This window comes from Polypterus senegalus, chromosome 6, assembly GCF_016835505.1.
Source record: "Polypterus senegalus isolate Bchr_013 chromosome 6, ASM1683550v1, whole genome shotgun sequence".
In the NCBI taxonomy this organism is placed as follows: Eukaryota; Metazoa; Chordata; class Cladistia; order Polypteriformes; family Polypteridae; genus Polypterus; species Polypterus senegalus.
This window is the reverse complement of record NC_053159.1, coordinates 95,286,763-95,311,176: the sequence shown is the minus strand read 5'-3', so window position 1 is coordinate 95,311,176 and position 24,414 is coordinate 95,286,763. Positions and strand designations below refer to the sequence as shown.

At 42.7% G+C, this 24,414-nt stretch overlaps 1 protein-coding gene across 1 annotated transcript in view; it reads right to left on the bottom strand.

The window, feature by feature from the left end:
* Nucleotides 1-24,414, bottom strand: part of LOC120530645 (caspase-1-A-like) — a 42,455-nt gene extending 18,041 nt beyond the window's left edge. Inside the window, exons 1-2 of the mRNA XM_039755067.1 lie at nt 23,928-24,414; nt 7,101-7,370 (exon numbers count right to left, since the gene is read on the bottom strand). Of these exons, the coding sequence (XP_039611001.1) occupies nt 7,101-7,370; nt 23,928-23,934 (277 nt within the window). The 5' untranslated portion in view covers nt 23,935-24,414. The remainder of the gene's footprint in view (nt 1-7,100; nt 7,371-23,927) is intronic.

Below are 24,414 nucleotides of genomic sequence, written 5' to 3'. Positions count from 1 at the left end.
TCTATTGTAAACATTAAGTGACTTGACTGATCATATCTGCCCGCCTTCTGATAATGACTAGCGAAACATGAAAGTTCACTCATCGTTCACATCATTCAGACAATTGGAAACTGGCCCATGATCTGTCCGCACTGGCATCCATTTGCTGTGATACCTCATCATTATCTGAAAAAATAAGTAAAACGAGAGCCTCTCAACCACCAAATGCACAGGAAAACCTGTTTGCTATGAACTTCCTAAACTGAAACAGCAATCCCCCAATTTGAAAACTGAATGGCTTTGAGGTGGACAGGAACAGACCATAATACCATGGAAAGAACACACACCTGTACATAAACTGTATGACTTGAAATGCACACTTGTTAACTACCGTATGGCCTGGTGTTCAACGCAAGACCAGCAAACACTTCAAACAAATGATTTTCTACCTACATACCTGCTACTTCTATAACAGGATTCTGTGCTTCTTTGAGATAGAGCGTCATAATGCTTTTTTTTTTCTTTTCCATGATGCGGAAGGGGCACATGTAGACTTCTTTGATGACTTTTTCAAAATTAGCACATTCATCTTTAGTGGTGGGTGAAAGTCAAGATGCAGCGAATTTTCTTGTGAACAATAAATTACTGATATTGATCATCTTTCTTTTTTTCAAATAACTGGTATCATACTTTTCATACCTCTGTGTAGTTTTGTACTGCATGGCTCCAACTAGGAATTGCAAATGTGCCATTAAAAAAAAAACAACAACAGCAAGCTGTCTTCACTTTAAAATGGACAATGACCTTCTAGCCCTATCATTAAAGTGGAATACTCAGCTTGCACATACGCAAACACACAAGTGTATAGAGAACACTGCAGGGCCAACTGGTGCAGTCGATGAACCAAAAACAGGCTTGCAGCACTCAGCATGAAGACAGTTTCACACAGTACAAAAAGTAATATTGTTCTAGGTAAAGTATGTCACTACATCAACCATCCTTCTATATAAAAGTGGTCGGGATTGTCCTTCCGTACCGTGAGCGCTACGCAGGCACAGAGTTTCACACACGCCCCGTCCATTTTGCAATGCACGATGGGATTTGTAGTTTCGTTTTTCCATATAAAAGATGATTTTCTACTCCAGACTGTGCGATATCTTCTTCTTCTTTCTTTCTTACTATATAAAAGCGGTCGGGATTGTCCTTCCGTCCCGTGAGTGGAAAGCATAGCGGTATTCCGCTTATCACAGACTTACTATTTGCAGCTTGCGGTACGAAGTGACATGATGTGAGCAGAGTTCTGGTGCTCCCATCGTTCCCTTGCTTTTGTACGCGATGCGCTGGAAAAATAGACAAAATTATGTCTCTGGAAATAATTAATGATGATGGAGTACAAATGCCTCACCATGTAGTAAATATCAGGGGGGTTCAAAAGGGCGACCTCAATATAGAAAAAAAGTTTAAATTTCATCAAAAAAATAACAGAAACTACGAGTATTAAAGTAATACCACTCAAATGCAATATAACCAAATTAATGAGTTTGTATAAAATATCAAATTGATCTACATATTGAATTGCCTTAAGAAGTGGTCAACTTAAAAGTCGGTCGCCTTAAAACGCGGGTCAGCCTAGTTTGATAGAAAATTTGTGAAAAATTGTGATAAGAAAAAAGTTAAGTGTTATTATAAACATTATAATGAAACCTTATACTACTGTGTGAAATTTATCATTAGCTGTCCAACATTTGATTGGTCTGTGATGCACTGGCCCTTGATGCAGAAAGGCCACTGGTCACCTACTTATGCTGAAGCCTGATTAATAAACCTCACAATAGCTTACAGGCAGAGTGCATTTGACTGGCAGGACTTAATTCCTCTTTTAAAATTCACAGCTAAGAATGTACTATATACTCTTCAAACATTACTGTTAAAAGGTCTGCTGGTGTTGTAGTACTTGCTGCAAACTTATTTGATCTTTTGACTTAAATGTGCCAACCTTCACTACTTAGCATTTCCTTTAGTCAATAGTCACTTGTACAACAGTCTCACTGAGCCAGACATGATTCCCAAATGAGAATAAACGTCTGTGGACAACCCATTAAAAAGTGTTGCAGTGAACAGAAGAAAATCCAGAAGTGTAAAGGCTCTACCCACAGGGCTTCTTCTTAGAAGACACACCAACAATCCCTCTGGTCCGTGTGTTTTAATCTGCCGCTGGGGTTTCAGAGAAAGAGACAGCAAAACATACTGAAGAAATGACTTGATGCTGCGAGAAAGTAAAAGCTAAAATTGCTTTTTGCCAAGTCTTTCAAGCTTACATTCGCTACCATAACACAAAGCAACAGAGAAAACATACAACACCTGCAACAATGGATCGTTCATGTTTCCCACTTGTCCACTGATGCTGTCGATCGCCCATGTTTAATCTGATGCTACAGAAAGTTTTTTTTTTTCCTTGCAACAGGCTGTTAATTTTTAAGACGTGCAATGTGCTTTCTGCACATGCGACACAAATTATATCTCTGTATTATATAAAAAAATCCTGCAACGAGACAAGACTTTTTTGAGATTTTTTCAAGTCCCGTGAGACGAGACTTTGGCCATAAGATTTTTTCAAGTCCTGCCCTCCTCTCAACCATATTCAACCACACACATGGTTCTCTCACCTCTCATTCGTGTGAATCATTTTGACAGACACAGTTCTTGCTCTCTCAGCTCTTATAAATTTTAACGTTTCCTCACTTTAAGTTCCTAATTAAAGAAGACGTATTATGTCCAAATCTTATTGAAGAATTTAATCACAAAGGGTTATCAACTGTAAAAATGAATACACAGGCAATCCTAACACCGAGAAATGATGAAGTGAAATGAATTCACGCGAAAATTGTTTCTCGGTTACACGGCAAATTGGTTAAATGCGTATCAATAGACTATGCTGAAGCAGTTGGTGGTGATTGGGTAGAAGATGAAAACATCAACTTACAATATCCTGAAGAATATCTACAACCGTTTACACGGTTGCATGAATTACTGTAGAAAGAAGGATGTATCCAAGAAAGGTAATGTACTGTACATCTTTAGGGGATGACATTAGACAACAAAGGAGATCTTGATATGCCATTCGTATTAAAACGTTTACAGTTTCCAGTTAGAATAGTTTTTGCTATGACAATTTACAAATCTCAGAGTCAAACATTAGAAAAAGTCATTTTATTTAATGGAGAGAAAGAAATGAAATCCATTCACGGACAGTTATATGTTACGTTGTCACAATGAAATTCCAAACACAGAATCAAAATTCAATGTGATATTGACAAAAATTTAATTCAAAAAATTGTTTTTACTTTTACAGTAAAAGTGTAAGTTTAAAAGATTTTTGCATGTTAATTTCAAAGCCAAACAGAATGAAACTGTATTACGCAACGAATAAGTCTAAGGCAACATTAAACATAATTTACTTTCAAATTATTACGTTTTACTATTTTTTTAATATGGTTAATTACTCGTAATGTAAAATAGTTAGTTCTATTAGGTATATGTAACAGTTTCCATGAAAATAACAATCTGTTAAATTGAACATCCGCATCCCCATACGCGAGCGGCAGGACCACAAAGAGGGTAGCGCGTAGCGCAGGCCCAGGGGTTGGCGAGCGAAGTGAGCAGGGGGCAGAACCCCTAGTTTCTAATATATTTTTGATGAAGACTTTTCTACTGTAGACAGTTTGTCATAAACCAATGTTTGCTGTCCGTCCGATCAGGTTGTCAAGGGCAATTCTGATCTTGTAGTTTAACATCACCACATCTACTTTGGGCCCCGCCTTCATGAGGAGCTGGAATGTTTTTGAAATTTGACACTCAGTGAACCGTCTAATTGGTCCCACCCACTTTTAAGTAAAATTCACCCATTGACTTCAGAATCAGACATCTTCAGTGAGGCTATTTGTACAATGACCAACTTATCATTTATTCACTCACATTGCTAAGCATTGGGGTAATTAGAAAGCAAACTTAAAATCTAACAACTGCAAAAGCATAATCCATAATATTGCAACAGTCTGGAAAATTAACCCGCCGAAGCAGCGTGTCCTAACAGCCATGCAAATGGGGTTATTGAGAGTGATGGGGAGAGGAGCGTGCAGAGGAGCACCATATGCCAATCTGGAAAAAAGTAGCCATTGGGATGCTGGGAGGGCCGAAACTGTTAAGGAGGTGCTTTATGCAAAAAGAGCAAAAACGAAGTTGGTGAACTTACTGAACTAGTTTTGTGGGTCGTTGACACGTGGCTGTCTTCTCTGTTCCGGCACCATTTGTTTTGACTCTGCTTGTTCAATTAGGGCAGAACAGCAATAACACCTTCTTTTGGATTACTAAAACCACTTGCTCATCTGGTTTATTTCTCCCACCTGGAAAGGGACGTTACAATACTGTATGTACAGTATATACGTAAACATGAATTAGGCCTACACTGTGTTTTAAATATTTTGCAGCGGCCAGCAGACAGTAGCGCTTATTGATCTGCAGGGACAACTCCCTTCAGCTCATTCTGACTCCGAGTACAGACGGCACTAAAACCAGCTCGTCTGCTTTGTAAAAAGCGCTATCCAGGAGCTGGGCATCTCACGCCAAGAAGGCGAACTTGCACCAGGGGTTGAGTGCGAGGATGACCACCGAACCGAGTAATTGGACATGAATGGAGGATCCTAAATACTGCGTGCAATACAGATGTCAAAAAGTCAGGAGACAGATGTAGAGCGGCCAGTAATCATCCCGAATGTGCCTTCAGACGGGGCAGGCGCCTCGCCCCTAATTTTGGGAGAGTGCTTTTTGTTTTGGTTGATTTCTTCATGGAGACTTAACAGCGGGGGCGGCACGGTGGCGCAGTGGTAGCCTCGCAGTTAGGAGAACCGGGTTCGCTTCCCGGGTCCTCCCTGTGTGGAGTTTGCATGTTCTCCCCGTGTCTGCGTGGGTTTCCTCCGGGCACTCTGGTTTCCTCCCACAATCCAAAGACATGCAGGTTAGGTGGATTGGCAATTCTAAATTGGCCCGTGGGTGTGTTTGTGTGTGTCCTGCGGTGGGTTGGCACCCTGCCCGGGATTGGTTCCTGCTTGTGCCCTGTGTTGGCTGGGATTGGCTCCAGCAGACCCCCGTGACCCTGTATTCGGATTCAGCGGGTTGGGAAATGGATGGATGGATGGGTCTTAACAGCGGGGTATTTTGCGATTTACCTGTTCAGTTAGATGAGACTATAAGACTCAAACTGCTTATAATGCATGGCGTATCTGTCTATAGGATGGTCCAAATCTAATTATGCAATTTTCATTACGCTAGAACTTAAGTTTATTGCATAGAAAAATCACCCGAAAAATCGAGAAGTGTGCGAACTGACGACAGGAAGAACCGTCTTTACGCCAAACTGGAATCGTCTCCGCATAAATCAAAGCCACCCAGGCGGTCTGGATCTGCATAATTAGATCTAGACCACCCTGTATATGTGCCTCTGTCATATTTCGGTATATGTATGGCGCTCCGTATTTAAATAATCCGAAAACAAATCCGTCTACGTTGACATAATGTTGGGACATCTCTATGTCCGCAGCAGAAAACCTGCCAGTCTACAAGTGTATGTGCTAAAAAAAATCCTGCCGGAGAAGCGCTTTGTCCAACGCGGCTCTCTTTTGCACGAATTCGCTAATTCTTTTTCTAAAGCATATGGGTGGGCATCGAGGAAATGAAACTTCCGTGAAAGCAAACGCAATCCAATGTGTGAACTATGGAGTTACACTCCATTTCCTCATTTCAAATGATAGAAAGGCAACTTAGACGAAGGACACTATATCGGCCAACTGACGAATCTAAAGTGTGAATAAGTGCCCTGGTGTCCCATCCAGGGTTGGTTCAAGACTCTGGCGAAAAAGGCAACCACTGCAAGCCAAGTCTGGACGACAGGTTTTAAAAAATGGTTGGATTGGCTGCACGTTAATAAGTAGAAGGTGCACGCACGCTGCAGCGAAGGCTTGTTCTGAAATCCGTGCACGTCGCTAATCGGCCAGCAAAAGAAGGCGTGTAAAACGTCTTTTTTTTCTCCTACGTCCACTCCTATAAGTTCTCTCGCGAATTCGGAACATACCTGCCATTTGTCACGGTGTCCCCTCTCTTATCTGGTGTGGAGTCGCTGGCCTCGGCCTATTGACCCTTTCGATGGTGCTTTTCCGGTTTGGAGTATTCATTTTTATTTTCACTTTCGTTTTAGGGCTTTAGGCTGAGGGTTGAATTCACGTTTGCACTACCGACACGAGTAAAGTGATACAACTTCACTCGTCCAGCAGTACGAGAAGAGGACGACCTGGTCAGTTATCCGATGGTCATTTTGACATTGCTACTTTCTGCATTTCGCTCCGTTCCTTTGTGCCTTTTTCGTCCTTCCGCCCCGCTGTGCTGTGTGAACCAAAACGAACATTTTTATTCCGCTGTTACATCTTGTGCTGATAAGCGAGGAGCAGTCTGGGTATAAATAAACAATCGAATCTCGTTTTCAACACCTCTGAGATTACACACACTGTGTCCGGTCTTCCATTTTTCTGAATCTTCGATTACTCCTCCAAAAACGTAAGGCACGAAAGAACAGGACGGCAGGTCAGCGCACACTCTCGGTGCCGCAAACCACTTTATGACTGCCTACAGAAACTTATGAGGGCCACTTACTGTTAAAGGCACAATTCTCAGCTTTAATCATGAAGGGCACATAACGCTGGAAACACTTGCCATCCGTTTTACTTTGGACGGGAGAAAAAAGGAGTCAGCAAAGAAGACCTCTTGGGAAGAACATGCAAACTGCACACTGACGGTCCCCAGATGGGGATTTGGACCTGCGGGTCTGTGGAGCAGTGAGAGTGCAGTGCTAACCACTATACCACCATGCAGCCCAAGACAAGAAACACAACGTCTAAATGGGTTATGATTTATAAATTAACAGCCCTTTAACAATTAAATGTCACATATGGCTGAACTGAAAAGAACCTAACACATGACCACTCTGGACATTATACGAACAATATGCATGTTATAAAAGTCCAGGTGATGAACTGGTAAATGTTGAGGTGCCAAACCAGCTGTCTCTTTTTAATGCTTCTCCAGCCCCATAGAGGTGAACAAGTTGTGATCCCGACTCAAAAGCTTCTCCAAGAACTTCTCGCTGGCAGAGTTACCCTTCTTCCTCACCATGTCTATCAGCGAACGAGCCCGGTCCCTGGTGAGTCTGTTGCTCTCAATCACCTCCTCTTTCTCCCCCTCATTCAGGACTTTCAGGTCCAGCATGTCATCCACAATGTCTTTAATCAGAGAGACATTGGCACCTTCTATGAACTTTATTCTTATGTCCATCAGCTTCTGGGCTGCAAAAGTAAAAACCAAATATGAATTAAGAAACCAATAAAACGTGAATCATTTACACGAGTGCTGTGGAGGCTTTATATCTACCTTGCGCCCGAGTCTACACACTTTCTTCTTGTGCACTACTTTGATTATTTTATTGAAAATACACGTGTTATGCATAATGTGTGCATCCGACTAAATAACTGACATATGGATTATGTGACACAAGTAATTTAATTGTTCCTCATGGATGTTTTATACTGCTTACTGTGTTTCAGTACTGGGCCCCAATGGCTCCCATTAAAGAGTGTTGTATCATAAACATTGTAATCGCTGCTAACCGTGAAGACACAAGATTTAAATCTTTGTTTGCCATCTCTACAAGCAACATGAGACATTTTAATAGATAACAATAAATCATTGTTAGATATAGTATTCCTTTAAGGGAAACAAAATATGTTTATTTTGTGCAGTTATTTGCTAGCTGTGTATCTAGTAGGCTCTGAACACTTTCAATACAGCATAAGAGAACATTCTGAAAATGCTTCAATCAGTTCAGAGTTGTGGCAGCCAGAGCCTAGTATCAGGTACAAGGCATTAAGTAACCCTGGACAGGACTCCAGTCAGTTGCATTGTCTGCTCATTCATTCACACACACACACACACACACACAGGTCCAAAGGACTTCAGGATGTGGGAACACAACTTAAGTACTTGACATAAAATCCACATCACCACAGGGATAACATGCCAACTGTACACAGAAAACAACCAGGCACACAGTCCATGAGGAAGCAGTGCAGACCATTGCACATTTTTTATTTACATTTAATTATTTATCTTTGATTTATTACACTATTGCCAACTTTTTAGTGAGAATAAAAACACACACAGCTTTTGATAAATGTATAAAACAAGTGACTTAAGGAAACGGGGCAGGACATCCTTACTGTCCAAGTGTGCACTCACACTGCTTACATGTATCTCACTTACTCTGCACTCTCTTGTCTTTGTCAAATGTTCTTACCTTCAACTGGTCTGATAAAGCTAGTTGCTAACCCATATCCAGTGGCGTCATTGGCATGAAAATCCTAGTGGGGCCGTACCAGAATTTTATATGTGTGCAGACTTCTCTGTTGTAAACATTAAGTGACTTGACTGATCATATCTGCCCGCCTTTTGATAATGACTAGCGAAACATGAAAGTTCACTCATCGTTCACATCATTCAGATAATCGGAAGCTGGCCCATGATCTGTCTGGCATCAGTTTGCTATGATACCTCATCATTATCTGAAAAAATAAGTAAAATGAGAGCCTCTTAACCACCCAATGCACAGGAAAACCTGTTTGCTATGAACTTCCTAAACTGAAACAGCAATCCCCCAATTTGAAAACTGAATGGCTTTGAGGTGGACAGGAGCAGACCATAATACCATGGAAAGAACACACACCTGTACATAAACTGTATGACTTGAAATTAGGGCTGCCACAATTAATCAAAGTAATCAACTAATCAAATTGAATTTTCTTAACTGACTAATCGTCCCACCCGAACCCCACGCTCACCCCCATGTTGCCTGCTTGCATGCTATGTCACTCTGTACTGTTGGAGTAAACTAATCATGGCAGCAGGTGCACCACATTCAGTAGAAGAATTTTCCTCCAAACATTGGGCAAAGCCAAAATCCTCCTCTGTGTGGGAGTATTTCACCCGAAAATCTGAGAAAATGGTTGATTGTTTATTATGTAAAAAACAGATGGTGTTCCCCGGCAGCACCAGTTCAATGCATGAACACCTGAAAAGGAAGCACGCTGGAAGAACAGCACAGGACAAGACAATACTGTAACCAACGCAACAGCAAGGGGAATAATAATAAAAAATTTAAAAATAAATCCAGTTGTGCAGTCATTGTATATTTAGAACACAGCACAATGCTATTCCAAAATCGGCAGTGCAAAAATTGTTACTGAAAAGTTTAACGTTTAATTGTTTAATGTTGTATGGTTACAAAAGTATAGAAGATTAATTTTATCTGGGACTCTGAGATATGAGTTGCCCGTCTGCTGCAAAATCATTTCAGCTGGTATCATTTATACTTTACAAGCATTATTAAGCCACTTTATACCAATTATGCCCAAGCACCTACTGTATATTTATAATGTCTATGAATAACATCTATCTCAATTTAAGATGGATTTTTCAAGAACACATGTGTAATGAGTCTTAGAGTGGATTTACATACACAAACATTTGCTATCATTTATTTAAATTATACTGAAGCTAGGAAAGAAAATACATTTATTTTTGAGACATTATGTACAGTTCTAAATATACCTTTTACAAATGTATCTCCTCTCTCTTAGTAAAAACGCTTGGATGACTTCCTTCTAAGGAACAGTACTTGCACACCACAGGCTGAGTGAGGCAGCTCTGATGAACAGTGTGCTCAAAATGCTAATTAAACATATGAGAACTCTTGCAATGGTGGAGGATGAGGGATTCTGGGCTATGACTAAAACTTTCCAACCTGGCTATGTTCTCCCCAGACGCATCTGCTTCACTAGCATGATGGAAAGGAAAAATGAGAACACATTCCAGAAAGCCAAAGCCTCACTTCTTCCAACAACAGTGTTAGTCTAAAAACAGATGTGTGGACAAGTATCTCTACAGAGGGATATCTGGGCATTACCTACCATTTTATTATTGACAACTGGGAGCTTTGCAGCTACAGTTTGATGGCTATGCTTCTTGAAGGGTGACAACTGCTGAAAATACCGCAAACTGGATTGAAAGGGCAGCTGAAAGGTTTGTGATTCCTACAAACAAAATTATGGCTCTAGTTCATGATAATGCTGCTAATGTGTTGGCAGCACTTAGGGTTTTGGAAGAAAAGCATGGGATTTCTTCAAAATTCTGTGCTGGCCACAGTTTACAAAGTGTAGTGAATCAAGACTTGAAGAATCCCCAGATCACGAAAAACAACTGGAGTTGCTAGATTGTTGGTAGAGCATTTCAAGAAGAATGAACTCGCCAGCTCCAAGCTCAACACCAAGCAAAACCAACTGGGCACCCCTGAACACAAACTAATTTAAGATGTCAGTGTCAAGTTTAATGATGAATGTTGTTAGTACATATGCCCTGCAGGTTGGGTGTGCAATGGTTGACAAAGAAGATTTCTGTACTGAGTTGGGTGATGTGGTGGAGAGTGAACCCAAGGGACAGAAAGTGGTGAATGGGTGTGGATTTCAATGGAGATTTTGGTGAAGGGAACAAGGGGGATGAGAAGGTGATAGGTAGGTATGGTGTCAAGGAGGGGAATGAAGAAGGTAAGATGATAGTGGATTTTGTGAAAAGGATAGACATGGCTCTGGTGAATATGTATTTTAAGAAGAGGGAGAGTGAACACAGGGTGATGTACAAGAATGAGGAAGATGCACACAGGTAGATTATATCTTATGCAGGAGGGTCAGTCTGAATGACATAGAAGACTGCAAAGTGCCGGCAGGTGAAAGCATAGTTAGGTAGTATAGGATGGTGGTCTGTAGGATGACGTTGGATATCAAGAAAAGGAGGAGAGAGAGGGCAGAGCCAAGGATCAAATGGTGGAAGATGAAAAATGAAGACTGTAAGGTAGAGTTGAGGGAGAAGGTAAGACAGGCAATGGGTGGCAGTGAAGAGTTACCAGATAGTTGAGCAACTACAGCAGGAGTAGTAAGGGTAACAGCTAGAAAGGTGCTTGACGTGACATCTGGACAGAGGAAAGAGGACAAAGAAACCTGGTGGTGGAATGGGGAAGTACAGGAGAGTATACAGAGGAAGAGGATGGCAAAGAAGAAGTGGCATAGTCAGAGAGATGCAGAAAGTAGACAAGAATACAAGGAGATAAGGCGCAAGGTGAAGAGAGAGGTGGCGAAGGCTAAAAAAAGGTGTATGATGAGTTGTATAAGAGGTTGGACAGTAAGGAGTGAGAAAAGGACCTGTACTGATTGGCTAGACAGAGGGACCGAGCTGGGAAAGATGTGCAGCAGGTTAGGGTGATAAAGGATAAAGATGGAAAGTGTGTTGAGCAGATGGAAAGAGTACTTTGAGAGGCTGATGAATGAAGAGAATGAGAGAGAGAGAAGGTTGGATGATTTGGAGATAGTGAACCAGGAACTGCAATGGATTAGCAAGGAGGAAGAAAGGACAGGTATGAACAGGATGACAAATGGAAAGGCTGTTGATCCAGATGACATACCTATGAAAGCATGAAGGCATTTGGGAGAGATGGCAGTGGAATTTTTAACCAAATTGCTTAATGCAATCTTGGAAAGTGAAGGAAGCCTGAGGAGTGGAGAAGAAGTGTATTTTTAAGAATAAGGGGGGTGTGCAGAGATGTAGTAACTACAGGGGGATAAAATTGATGAGCCACAACATGAAGTTATGGGAAAGAGTAGTGGAAGCTAGGTTAAGAAGTCAGATGATGATTAGTAAACAGCAGTATGGTTTCATGCCGGGAAAGAGCACCAAAGATGCAATGTTTGCTCTGAGGGTGTTGAGGAAGAAGTATAGAGAAGGAGTTGCATTGTGTCTTTGCAGACTTAAAGAAAGCATATGACAGAGTGCCTAGAGAGGAGTTGCGGTATTTTATGAGGAAGTCTTGGAGTGGCACAGAAATATGTAAGAGTCATACAGGATATGTAGGAGGGAAGTGTGACAGTTTTGAGTTCTGTAGTAGGAGTGACGGATCAGGGATCAGCTCTGAGCCCTTTCTTATTTGCAATGGTGATGGACAGGTTGACAGACAGGATTAGACAGGAGTCCCCGTGTACTATGATGTTTGTGACATTGTGATCAGCAGAGATAGTAGGGAGCAGATTGAGGAGACCCTGGAGAGGTGGAGATATGCTCTGGAGAGGAAAGGAATGAAGGTCAGTAGGAACAAGACAGAAAACATGTGTGTAAATGAGAGAGAGGTGAGTGGAATGGTGAGGATACAGGGAAAAGAATTGGCAAAGGCAGATGAGTTTAAATACTTGGGATCAATAGTACAGAGTAATGGGGATTGTGGAAGAGAGGTGAAAAAGAGAGTGCAGGCAGGCTGGAATGGGTGGAGAAGAGTGTCAGGAGTGATTTATGACAGACGGTTATCGGTAAGAGTGAAAGGGAAGGTCTACAAGTCGGTGTGAGACCAGCTACTGTATGTTATATGGGTTGGTGATGGTGGCACTGTGATATCCCGTGTAGTGAGAAGTGGCCCCAGCCTACACTCTGGACATCTGATAGTTCATGAACCGAACGGGATCAAATGGAGAGATGAGACACAGACAAAAATTGAAGGGTGAATGGTGCAAATTTATTTACAAGAGTGCTGTACACAAAGAAATATAGTAGTGTCAGGTGGGCTTTAAGACACAGTCCTTCAACCCTGACTCTTCAAAAATAAATGAAAACAAACAAAAAGGAAAAATATGGTGTATTTACAAAAACAGTGCACTCCTACAAAAACTACACACACACGCTCCAATAATGAAGGTTGTCTTCTTTTATCCCTGGTTCAAGACGTTCCTCCAGCAGGAAAGAAATATGCACAAAAACAAGTGTGTGTATATACAAAAATAAAACAATTGCACCAAACCCAAAATCAAAACTATCCCAGCACCAAATAAGTATATATACCTCCACCAAAAATAATTACTAGGAGATATATAACTCTATATACAAAAAAGAATATATGCAAAAGCCGCCAAAATTACAACTGCTCCTACAAATAGCTCAGCAGTGCTTATTCCTACCTCGCTCTTAGGTCCACTGACGACCCCTGTTGGCCGGTAACTCTTTAAATATAACCGGCAAGATTGTCCAGCCAATCTGCCAACACGTCTACTTCATGCACCTATTCCGGTAGACGGTAGCGCATTCACGCCACACGCCGCGACACGCCCCGAGCAACTATGTATTTAAAACCAAACTCCTGCGGGTCGCGCGCGTATAAGCCCTCCGGTACAGCCAACGGCTATGCTGAGCTCAAGCACGACCGTGGTTGACTCACCAGTAAGTAAAATCATTTCTCTTACATTATGGGATCCCCATCTCTGACTCAATCAATCAAATGCCGGCTTTCTCTTTAGGCGCGCGCACTTTAAACCGCCTGCACTAGGCAGGCTGCGAGGACACCGGAGCGTAAAATGAACACACGCGGCGGAGCCCGTACTGGCCATTATACCGGCCCCACGTGTGTCCAACACTCCGCGCCTCACAGCGCTCACCCGCTAGACGGCCCCGCATTCCCGCGACAGCGCCCTGAACACACCAACGGTAAGTGCACTTTCTTATAGCGAATATAAATGCTGCTACATACTTAAATTTGGTAAGACGCGACCCGCGCATTACCACACACCCTCCCCCTTAAGATTACAGGTCGCAAAGTCGGGACAAATAGTCCGCCACGAGATTTTTCTTTCCCGACACATAGCGTACCTGAAATTTATAAGGCTGGAGCGACAAATACCAACGGGCCACACGTGCGTTTGAATGTCTCATTCGCTGTATCCATTGCAAAGCCCTATGGTCACTCTCAACTACAAACTCTGTTGACAAAAGGTAATATTTTAAACTATCTATTGCCCATTTAATAGCCAGTCCCTCCTTTTCCAACACTGCATATTTCTTTTCTCTATCAAATAGCTTCCGACTGATAAACAAAATAGGTCTCCTTTCTTCTCCTTCCCCCTGCATTAAAGCGGCGCCCAAACCTTCCCCTGAGGCCACCTGTAAAATAAAAGGTTTGGAAAAGTCAGGACAGTGCAGTAATACATTTTCACAGAAAACTTTTTTCAATGTATTAAAAGCATGTTCACATGTCTCTGTCCATTTGATGTTTCTAGGGGCTTGGTTTTTCAGGAGGTCAGATAGGGGTGCTGCAATGCTTGAAAAGTTCGGAATGAACCAACGGTACCACCCCACTAGTCCCAGAAAGGAACGGACCTGTCTTTTTGTTGCTGGCTGCAGACGATTCTGGATGGCAGCCACTTTGTCAACCTGAGGACGAATAATACCGCCCCCTATGGTGTAACCCAGGTATTGCACCTCGTCCTTACACAAAACTGTTTTTTCTGGGTTTATCACCAAACCAGCATCTTTTAGACGGTCGAAAACTTCAGCAAGGTGCTTTAAGTGGTCTTCCCATGATTGACTAAACACTACCACATCATCAATATATGCTCTAGCGTAGCCTTCTGCTCCTTGCAGCACTTTGTCCATCAAGCGTTGGAAATTGTCAGCTGCCCCATGTAACCCAAATGGCATTACGGTGAACTGGTATAGGCCTCCAGGCGCTCGAAATGCGGTAAGTGGCTTTGACTCTTCTGTCAGTGGTATCTGCCAATAACCTTTACATAAATCAATAGTTGTTAAAAATTTAGCAGGACCCAACTGCTCCACTAATTCATCTACCCTTGGCATGGGGTAGGCATCAAAAGCAGATATTGCATTAACTTTTGAATAGTCTACACAAAATCGCATTTGTCCATTTTTCTTTGGGACGAGTACAACAGGACTACACCATTCACTCACCGATGGTTCAACTATTCTAAGTTGTTTCATTTGCTCCAATTCCTCCTTGAAGACCTCCTGCAAACGTGCCGGGATGCGGAAATACGCAGTTCTTACTGGACCTGGGGAGGTAAGTCTTATATTATGTTGAATGAGCTCAGTCTTACCAGGCAGAGCTCCAAACAAACCCTCTGGAATGATCTGTTGGATTTCCTGTCTTTGTCTGTCACTCAGGTGTTCCAATGAGGGCAACAGTACAGCATCTGGTCTGGATGGCAAATACTGTTCCTCTGCCTCATCCTCCTCCAAGACACTTTGAATGAGAAACTGGAATGAAGGGTTAGTATTCTCATGCCAAGCCTTTAACATATTGATATGAAATGTCTGTTTTGGCTTCCGTGGATGGTCAGGCATCTCAATCTCATAAGTGACTGGACCTTTCTGTGCTGTCACCGTATAAGGCCCCTGCCACTTAGCTAGTAAGCTGCTCTCAGTAGTAGGCAGCAGTAAAAGTACCTTTTGTCCAACAGCGAGGTTACGTTCTCTTGCGGCTTTGTCATACCACGACTTCTGTTTGGTTTGTGCCTTCTCCATATTTTCTTTCACTATCTGGGATAGGTAAGCAAATTTTTCCTGTAAGTTGAGCACAAAAGTTTTAGCACATTCTTCGATTCTGCTCTGTCTTTATCTCCTTCTAGAGTCTCTCTTAGAACACTGAGAGGACCACGAACGTATCGACCATATAGCAGTTCAAATGGGGAGAATCCAGTTGATGACTGCGAACCTCTCGATATGCAAAAGCAGGTAAGGTAACCATTGGTCCCAATCAGACCCAGTCTCATTCACAAACTTGCGCAACATCTGCTTCAATGTAGCATTGTATCTTTCTACAAGCCCGTCAGTCTGCGGATGATAGGGTGTAGTCCTTAATCCCCTGATTCCTAACAAACTATTTACTTGTTTCATCAGTTTGGAAGTCAGATTGGACCCCTGATCAGTCAGAAGCTCTCTGGGAATCCCTACCCTGGAGAATAGCTGTATAAGCGTCCTAGCTATACTACTGGCATTGGTCTTCTTGAGGGGAAAGGCTTCAGGAACCGTGTCGCATAATCACACACTACTAAAATGTATTTATAACCAGTGCGGCTCCGCTCTAAAGGCCCGACCAGATCGACTGCAATCCTGGAGAATGGCTCTTCAACAACTGGCAGTGGTATTAAGGGCACCTTATCTCCCCTTTTTACCGGTCCTACTTTTTGGCACTCGGCACATTCTTTAATGTATTTTGCCACATCTTTTGTCCAACCCGGCCAATAAAAATGTCTAGCAAGCCGTTCTGATGTCTTTACTTGCCCCATATGTCCAGACCAAGGGCTGCTATGACTAAGAAAAGCACTCGCTCTCTCAGATTCTTCGGCAACACCAGTCTCTGTCCACTCTCATCTTGGTGGTAAAGTATGTCAAGCTCTATGACAAACTTTTCTCCGGTTTTAGCCTGGAGTCCCCTCGCAGCCTTGTCAAAACAAACACGCAAGCTCGGGTCATCACGCTGAGCGGCGGCCACATCACTCGGGATGTCAAAGGCATCACCTGGAAGAATAGTAGGAGGTACAAAGTTACCAGCCTTCTGGGAACGCCCCAGAGCTTCTCTTGCCTCCTCTGACTCCGGGCTTTATGGTACGTGCGCGGGCTCTCAGTTATTGAAAAAGGCAGCTCATCCCAGTTGTCATGGGATCTCTCCTTCTGCTTGGCTGCTTGAGCCCGTGTAACCACAAGTGCCTCTGCCTGCAGAGCACTCTGCAGCAAGTCTTCTATACCTGGCACGTCCAACCCTAAAAGTACTGGGTATGGCATGTTATCAACGATTCCCATTGGCAACTCGTAACCTACACCTTTATCTCCAGGTTTATCCTTACCAGAGGATAGGTGACCTCTTCACCGTGAACACACCTCAGAACTACGCTCTGCCCCGACTCAACCACTTGGCCCTCCAGACACTCTTGTCTCACCAAAGACTGGGTGCTTCCCGTATCTATCAGTGCTTTGTACTGCCGTCCAGCTATAGCAACCCTCACCATCTTCTCCCGGTTTACTAAAGGAGTCGTCTTTGTGGGCAGGGGACAGGGTTCAAAACAAAGCTTTGTCTCTCTCTTCTTGGGGCAATTCCTATGAATGTGGCCTTTTTGGTTACAACCGTAGCAAATCACTCCTTCCCTATAAACTCTTCTCTCAGGTAGGTGGACTGCACTAACTGGACCACGACCGTATCAACCCGAGACATACCTTTGGGCTGTTCCATCGGTCTAGGTTTCATGCTGACTTTGTCTTCTCTTCGCAGATTCCTCGGACGATGAGCGCCAAAAACACCTCTGCAAGGTCTGCAGCTTCCTTGGAGGTTTTAGGTCGATGTTCCTCCACCCAGGTCCGCAGTCTGCCATTGAACATCTGTAAAAGTTGTTCTAATAAAACAAAGTCAATTATTTGATCCACGGTGTGTTTAATCAGGTTGTAACCATTTTGTAACAAAGTTCTTTTAGGAGTGCCAGCAGCTCCTTCGGAGACTGTCCATGTTCCCACTCGACAAAGCGAAATCTAATTCTATAAGTTTCTGTGCTAATTTCAAATTTTTCTAGGATGGCCCCTTTAAGGCTGTCGTACCTCAAAGACTCCTCCGCTGGCATGGCCAAAAATGCTGCTCTGGCTCTCCCTGTCAGCAAGGGTACCAAACGGACTGCCCATTCCGACTTTGGCCAGCCACATACTGTCGCCATCCTTTCAAAGGTTGTTAAATAGTGCTCAATGTCCTCAGGCTCGGCAAACGGCATCAGGCGAGGATAATCCATGATTCTCACTGGTGAACCTCTGCTCCTCTTTGCAGGTTCTTCTGAGACTTGCGACCGTGACTGCTGTACTAGATCCACTTGTCCCTGGAGCTGGGTGAATTGGTGTTGGAGGCTCTTGAAACGATGTTCCAACCGCTGATCCTTGTCCTCCTGGACAGCTATGAACTGACGCAAGAGTGTTTCCACAACTCTGATGTCACCGGTGCTGGTGGAATCCTCTGTAGCCTGAGCTGTACTGGAGTTAACTCCATGTCCCCGATCAGGAGTTTCCACTCCAGCCTGTTTTCTTGGAGCCATACTGTATCCACAGTCTTTGTCTGTGCTCAAAAAAAAATGTTCTCTCTCTCTCCAACTTGATCTATCCCACCGCTGCCACCAAACTGTGATATCCCGTGTAGTGAGAAGTGGCCCCAGCCTACACTCTGGACATCTGATAGTTCATGAACCGAACGGGATCAAATGGAGAGGTGAGACGCATACAGAAAAGAAGCACCAAGCTTATTTGTTGTTGTTTTTAAAGACAGCTTCCTGATCATTTTAACCTCTCGATTTAAAGGAATGTGTTTTTTTTTTCTATTGAGTTTTAACCCCCACGTGTTCTTTTTATGGATTATTTATTTAATGAATATGAAGAACTGCACTATTTATTTGAACACTGTTTTTGTTTTGTTGACTGCTTGTAATAAAAGCACTATTGCACTTTTTGTATACCACCCCTTGCTCAATTGTTTATTTGCCTCCATTGACTAGCTCACTCGGCAACATTATCGACGGTGTTGGGTTCAAGGGTTCCCAAACATCAAAGGGAGTGTGGAGCCAGAACCCACATCGTCACAGGCACCGACCAAAAACAGGAGACAGAGCTGGAGATGGCAGAGTTAAAGATCTTATGGTTTACATTGAGTGTGACGAGGATGGACAGGATTAGAAATAAGTACATTAGAGGGTCAGCTCAAGTTGGACGGTTGGGAGACAAAGTCAGAGAGGCGAGATTGCATTAGTTTGGATATGTGCAGAGGAGAGATGCTGGGTATATTGGGAAGGATGTTTGAACCTTTGACACCACTCCTGTGAAGGCATTCCAGATAATGGTTTCAGAAGAAATTACCAAAAGATGGGAGCTGGAGAGGTGAGAGGACCTGAAAGCCTAATTTTTTGGCCTTGTTTCAAGTTGGACTGCTAACATGAAAGTTATGTTAACTTCACTATTAATCAAAAAGATTTTTGACTTAAATATTTTATTGATACTAATGTTTTCTTGTTTGTCTTCTTGTTGGAGTTATTTTAGTTGTGTTTTTTTATTTCCCAATGTTTTCAAGCATTCAATAAATCTTTACATACAGCATTCATATGCCTAAATGAATTATTTGGACAAAATTAGTCATTACATTAATTGATTCTTTGATAAAAACAGTCGACCAATTAATCATCTACAAAATAATCATCTGTGTCAGCCCTACTTGAAATGCACACTTGTTAACTGTCGTGTGGCCAGGCCACTAGTCAATGCAAAGACCAGCAAACACTTGAAACAAATGGTTTTCTACATAAATACCTGTCCCTCCTACAGTATAACGGGATTCTGTGCTTCTTTGACACAGGAGAATCATAATGCTAGTTTCTTGTCTATGAAGTGCAACTGGCACACGTTGGCTTCTTTGGTGACTTTGATGAAATTAATGCATTCCTCTTTTGTGGTTGGTGAAAATCAAGATGCAGCGTAATTTGTTGTGAAAAACAAATTACTGATATTGATCACCTTTCTTTTTTTCACCTTTAAGGGACTGAATGGTATCATACTTTTCATACCTCTTTACAGTTTTGCACTGCATGGCTCCAACTGGGAAAAACTTGAACCAGAATTGCAAATGTGCCATTAAAAAAAACAACAACAACAGCAAGCTGTCTTCATTGTAAAATGGACAATGACCTTCTAGCCCTATCATTAAAGTAGAAAACTCAGGTTGCACATACGCAAACACACAAGTGTATAGAGGACACTGCAGGGCCAATTGGTGCAGTCGATGAACCAATAAAAGGCTTGCAGTTCCCAGCATGAAGACAATTTCACACAGTACAAAAAGTAATATTTTTCTAGGTATAGTATGCCATTACACTGCCCATTTGATAGAAATTTTGTGAAAAATTGTGCTAAGAAAAAAAGTTGAGTGTTATTATAAACATTATAATGAAACCTTATACTACTGTGTGAAGGTTATCATTAGCTGTTCAACATTTGGTTGGTCTGTGCTGCACTGGCCCTTGATGCAGAAAGGCCACTGGTAACCTTCTTATGCTGAATCTTATTAATAAACCTCACAATAGCTTACAGGCAGCGGGCATTTGACTGGCAGGACTTAATTCCTCTTTTAACTTTCACTACAGTGCTGTTATAAGGTCTACTGGTGTTCGACTTAAATGTACCAACTTTCACTACTTAGCATTCCTTTACTCAGTGATCACTTGCACAATAGCATCACTGAGCCAGACATATTTCTCAAATGAGAATACACGTCTGGGGACAACCCATTAAAAAGTGGACAGTAAACAGCAACAAAATCCTGCACTGCAAAGGCTACACCCACAGGGCTTCTTCCTAAAAGGCACACCCATAATCCCTCCAGTCCATGTGTTTTAAATTGCTGCTGGGGTTTCAGAGAGAGAGAGAGAGAGAGCAAAACATACTGAAGACATGACTTGATGCGGAGAGAAAGTAAAAGCTAAAATTGCTTTATGTAGATCATATTTTCATGAATATAGCAGCCAAGTCTTCCAAGTTGACATACACTCCTACATTATCATTGTAACACAGAGCAAAAGAGAGCACACACGGCTCCTGCGACAACGGACTGTTCACGTTTCCCACTTGCCCATTGATTCTGTTGAATGCCCATGTTTAATCTGATGCTACAGAAAGGTTTTGTCCTGGAAAAAGGTTGTTAATTTTTAAAACGTGCAGTGTGCTTTTTACACACGCGACACAAATTAGATGTTTTTGTATGAGACTTTTTGACTGTAGACAGTTTGTTGTATACCAAAGCTTGCTGTCTGTTGGATCAGGTTAACGAGGGCACCTCTGATCTTTGTAGTTCAAAATCACCGCCCCTACTTTGAGCCCCACCTTCAGGAGGCGCTGGATTGGTTTAGAAATGTGACACTCAGTGAGCCTTCTAATTGGTCCCACCACTTTTAAGCAAAATTCCCCCATTGTCTTCAGACTATTGAGTGAGGCTATTTGTAAAATGACCAACTTATCATTCATTCACATTACTAAGGATTGGGATAACTAGAAAGCAAACGTAAAATCTAAGAACTCCAAATGATAATCCATAAAATCTGGAAAATTAACCACCGAGGCAACGTGTCCTAATAGCCATGCAAATGGGGTTACTGAGATTGCTGTGGAGGGGGGTGTGCAGAAGAGCCCCCTATGCCAATCTAAAATAAAACATCCACTGTGATGCTGGGAGTTGAAGAAATTGTTAAGAAGTGATTTATGCAAAATGACAAAAAACAAAGTTGGTGAACTTATTGAACTAGTTATGTGGATGGTTGACACGTGGTTGTCTTCTCTGCTCGGGCACCATTTGTTTTGTGTCATCTTGTTGAATTAAAGCAGAAGAGCAATAACATCTTCTTTTGGATTACTACAACCACTTGCTCGTATGGTTTATTTCTCCCACCTGGAAAGGGACGTTACAATACTGTATGTACAGGGTGAGCCAAAATGAAATACCACATTTCTCAAGGTCATTGCACAAGGTAGTGGCAACCGAGTGGGTTTGTTAGCGGGTCCTTTGATAGGCGATCCCTTGTTGTTGTCAGTTGACAACATGCCTTGGTCTGGTGCGCACCGTACATTCACAGTCAAATTGTGCTTCAGAAACAACAAATCTATCACCACTACACACTGCGCCTTCTGAACGCACTTTGGCATTCCTCCTAACGGTGACGTCCAAAATTGGAAAACAATTCTTCAGTGGGTGGCTAAATTTAGACAGACGGGTACAACATTGAATAGAAAATCTCCAGACTGTACGAATGCCTGAAAACGTCCAAGTTTTAAGGGCATCAATTTTGCAATCTCCTAGACGTTCAGTGAACAAACATGCTTTTGCCTTAGGCTTTTCCAACACGTCTTTGAGGAGGATTTTGCACAAGGACCTTAATTTCCATCCATACAAAATGATGGTAGTGCAGGAATTCACTGAGAGAGACTGGGAGTGCTGTAGAGAGATGTGTGTGAACATTCTGCAAACCATCCGTCAAGATGCCATTTTCATGTGCAGTGAAGAGGCAGATTTCCATTTGAATGTCTTTATAAATAAGCAAAACTTACACTATTGGGCTGAAACCAGCCCTCTTGAACTTCATTAGAGACCCCTGCACAGTGAATGTGTTACAGTTTTGTGTGCTGTTGCAGAATTTGGCATTGTAGGCCCACTTTTTTAAGGAGGAAGGAGCAATGGTCATGGTCAGTTTAGAACGTTTCATTGAAATGCTAGAAAACATTTTGGGGCCCCAACTGGAAGAAATGGATGTGGTGGACGTCTGGTTTCAACAGGATGGAGCAACAGCTCATAAGGCACGGATATCCATGCAAGTTTTGCGGGAGAGGTTTCCAAGGAAGCTGATCTCCCTGCGTGGCGATGGCGGGTTGCCTTCACATTCGCCTGATCTCGCTCCGTGCGGTTTCTTCTTGTGGGGCTATCTCAGGTCGAAGGTATACACATACTGACCTCAAAACCTTGAAGCTCCCAAGGACACTATTCACCACAAAATCGCCGCTATTCCCCTTGAAATGGCAAAATGAATCATGCGAACATTCAGAAATCGTCTTGAAGAGTGTATCGCTAATGATGGCCATCACCTTGATACACAGAAAAAAAAAAACAATTTTGCAAACCCATTCTTGTGTTCTAATGAAATTTATTTTGTCTTGTAGCGTTTTTGTAGAGTAAACGTTTGAAATGTGTTACTTCTTTTTCGTTCACCCTGTATATACGTAAACATGATGTGTTTTAAATATTTTGCAGCGGCCAGCAGCGCTTATTGGTCAGCAGGGACAACTCCCATCAGCTCATTCTGACTCAGAGTGCAGACGGCACTAAAACCAGCTCGTGTGCCCCCCTGCTTTCTAAAGAGCGCTGTCCAGAAGCTGGGCATCTGACGCCAAGGAGGCGAGCTGGCAGCTGGGGTTATGTGCGAGGAAGAGCACCGAACCGAGTAATTGGACATGAATGGAGGACCCTAAATAGTGCGTGCAGTACAGATGTCAAAAAGTCAGGAAGGCAGAAAGATCCAGTTGCGGGAGAAAGGGTCGCGTCCTGTCGGCCACACGTCTGCAATGTGCGATGTAGTGCGGCCAGCAATCATCCCGAATGTGCCTTTAGAGGGGTGCAGGCGCCTCACTCCTAAATTTGGGAGTGTGCTTGTTGTTTTGGTGTATTTCCTCGTGGAGACTTAACAGCTGGCCAGTTTGCGATTTACCTGTTCAGTTAGATGAGACTATAAAACTCGAACTGCTTACAATGCATGGCGTCTTTGTGTACATGTGCCTCTGTCATATTTGTGAATATGTATAACACTCCGTATTTAAATAATCCGAAAGAAAATCAGTCTACGTCGACATAACATTAGGACATCTCTATTTCTTCAGCAGAAAACCTGCCAGTTTACAAGTGTATGTGCAAAAAAAAAAATCCTGCCGTAGAAGCGCTTTGTCCAACGCAGCTTTCTTTTGAACGAATTCGCCGATTCTTTTTCTAAAGCATAGGCCTATGGGTGGGCATCGAGGAAATGAAACTTCCGTGAAAGCAAACACAATCCAAAGTGTAAATATGGAGTTACACTCCATTTCCTCATTTAAAATTATAGAAAGGCAACTTAGACGAATGGCACTACATCGGCGAACTGACGAATCTAAAGTGTGAATAAGTGCCCTGGTGTCCAGGGCTGGTTCAAGACTCTGGCGACCACTGCAAGCCAAGTCTGGACGCCAGGTTTTAAAAAATGGTTGGATGGCTGCACGTTAATAAGTAGAAGGTGCACGCACGCTGCAGCGAAGGCTTGTTCTGAAATCCGTGCACGTCGCTAATCGGCCAGCAAGAGAAGGCGTGTAAATTGTAAAACTTTTTTTTTCTCCTATGTGCACTCCTATAAGTTCTCTTGCGAATTCGGTGATGAGCCGGAACATACCTGCCATTTGTCACGCTGTCCCCTCTTCTATCTGGTGTGGAATCGCTGGCCTCGGCCTAGTGACCCTTTCGATACTACTTTTCCGGTTTGGAGTATTCATTTTTATTTTCACTTTCGTTTTAAGGCAAGTTCAGCAGTACGAGAAGAGGACGACCTGGTCAGTTATCCGATGGTCATTTTGACATTGCTACTTTCTGCATTTCGCTCCGTCCCTTTGTGCCTTTTTCGCCCTTCCACTCTGCTGTGCTGTCTGCCTGTGAACCAAAATTAACCCTTTTATTCCACTGTTACATCTCGTACTGATAAGCGAGGAGCAGTCAGGGTATAAATAAACAGTCGAATCTAATTTTCAAATCTTCTGTGATTACACACATTATGCCCGTTCATCCATTTTTCTGAATCTTCGATTACTCCTCCAAAACCTCAAGGCACGAAGGAACAGGACGGCAGGTCAGCGCACACTCTCGGTGCCGCACTCTACTTTATG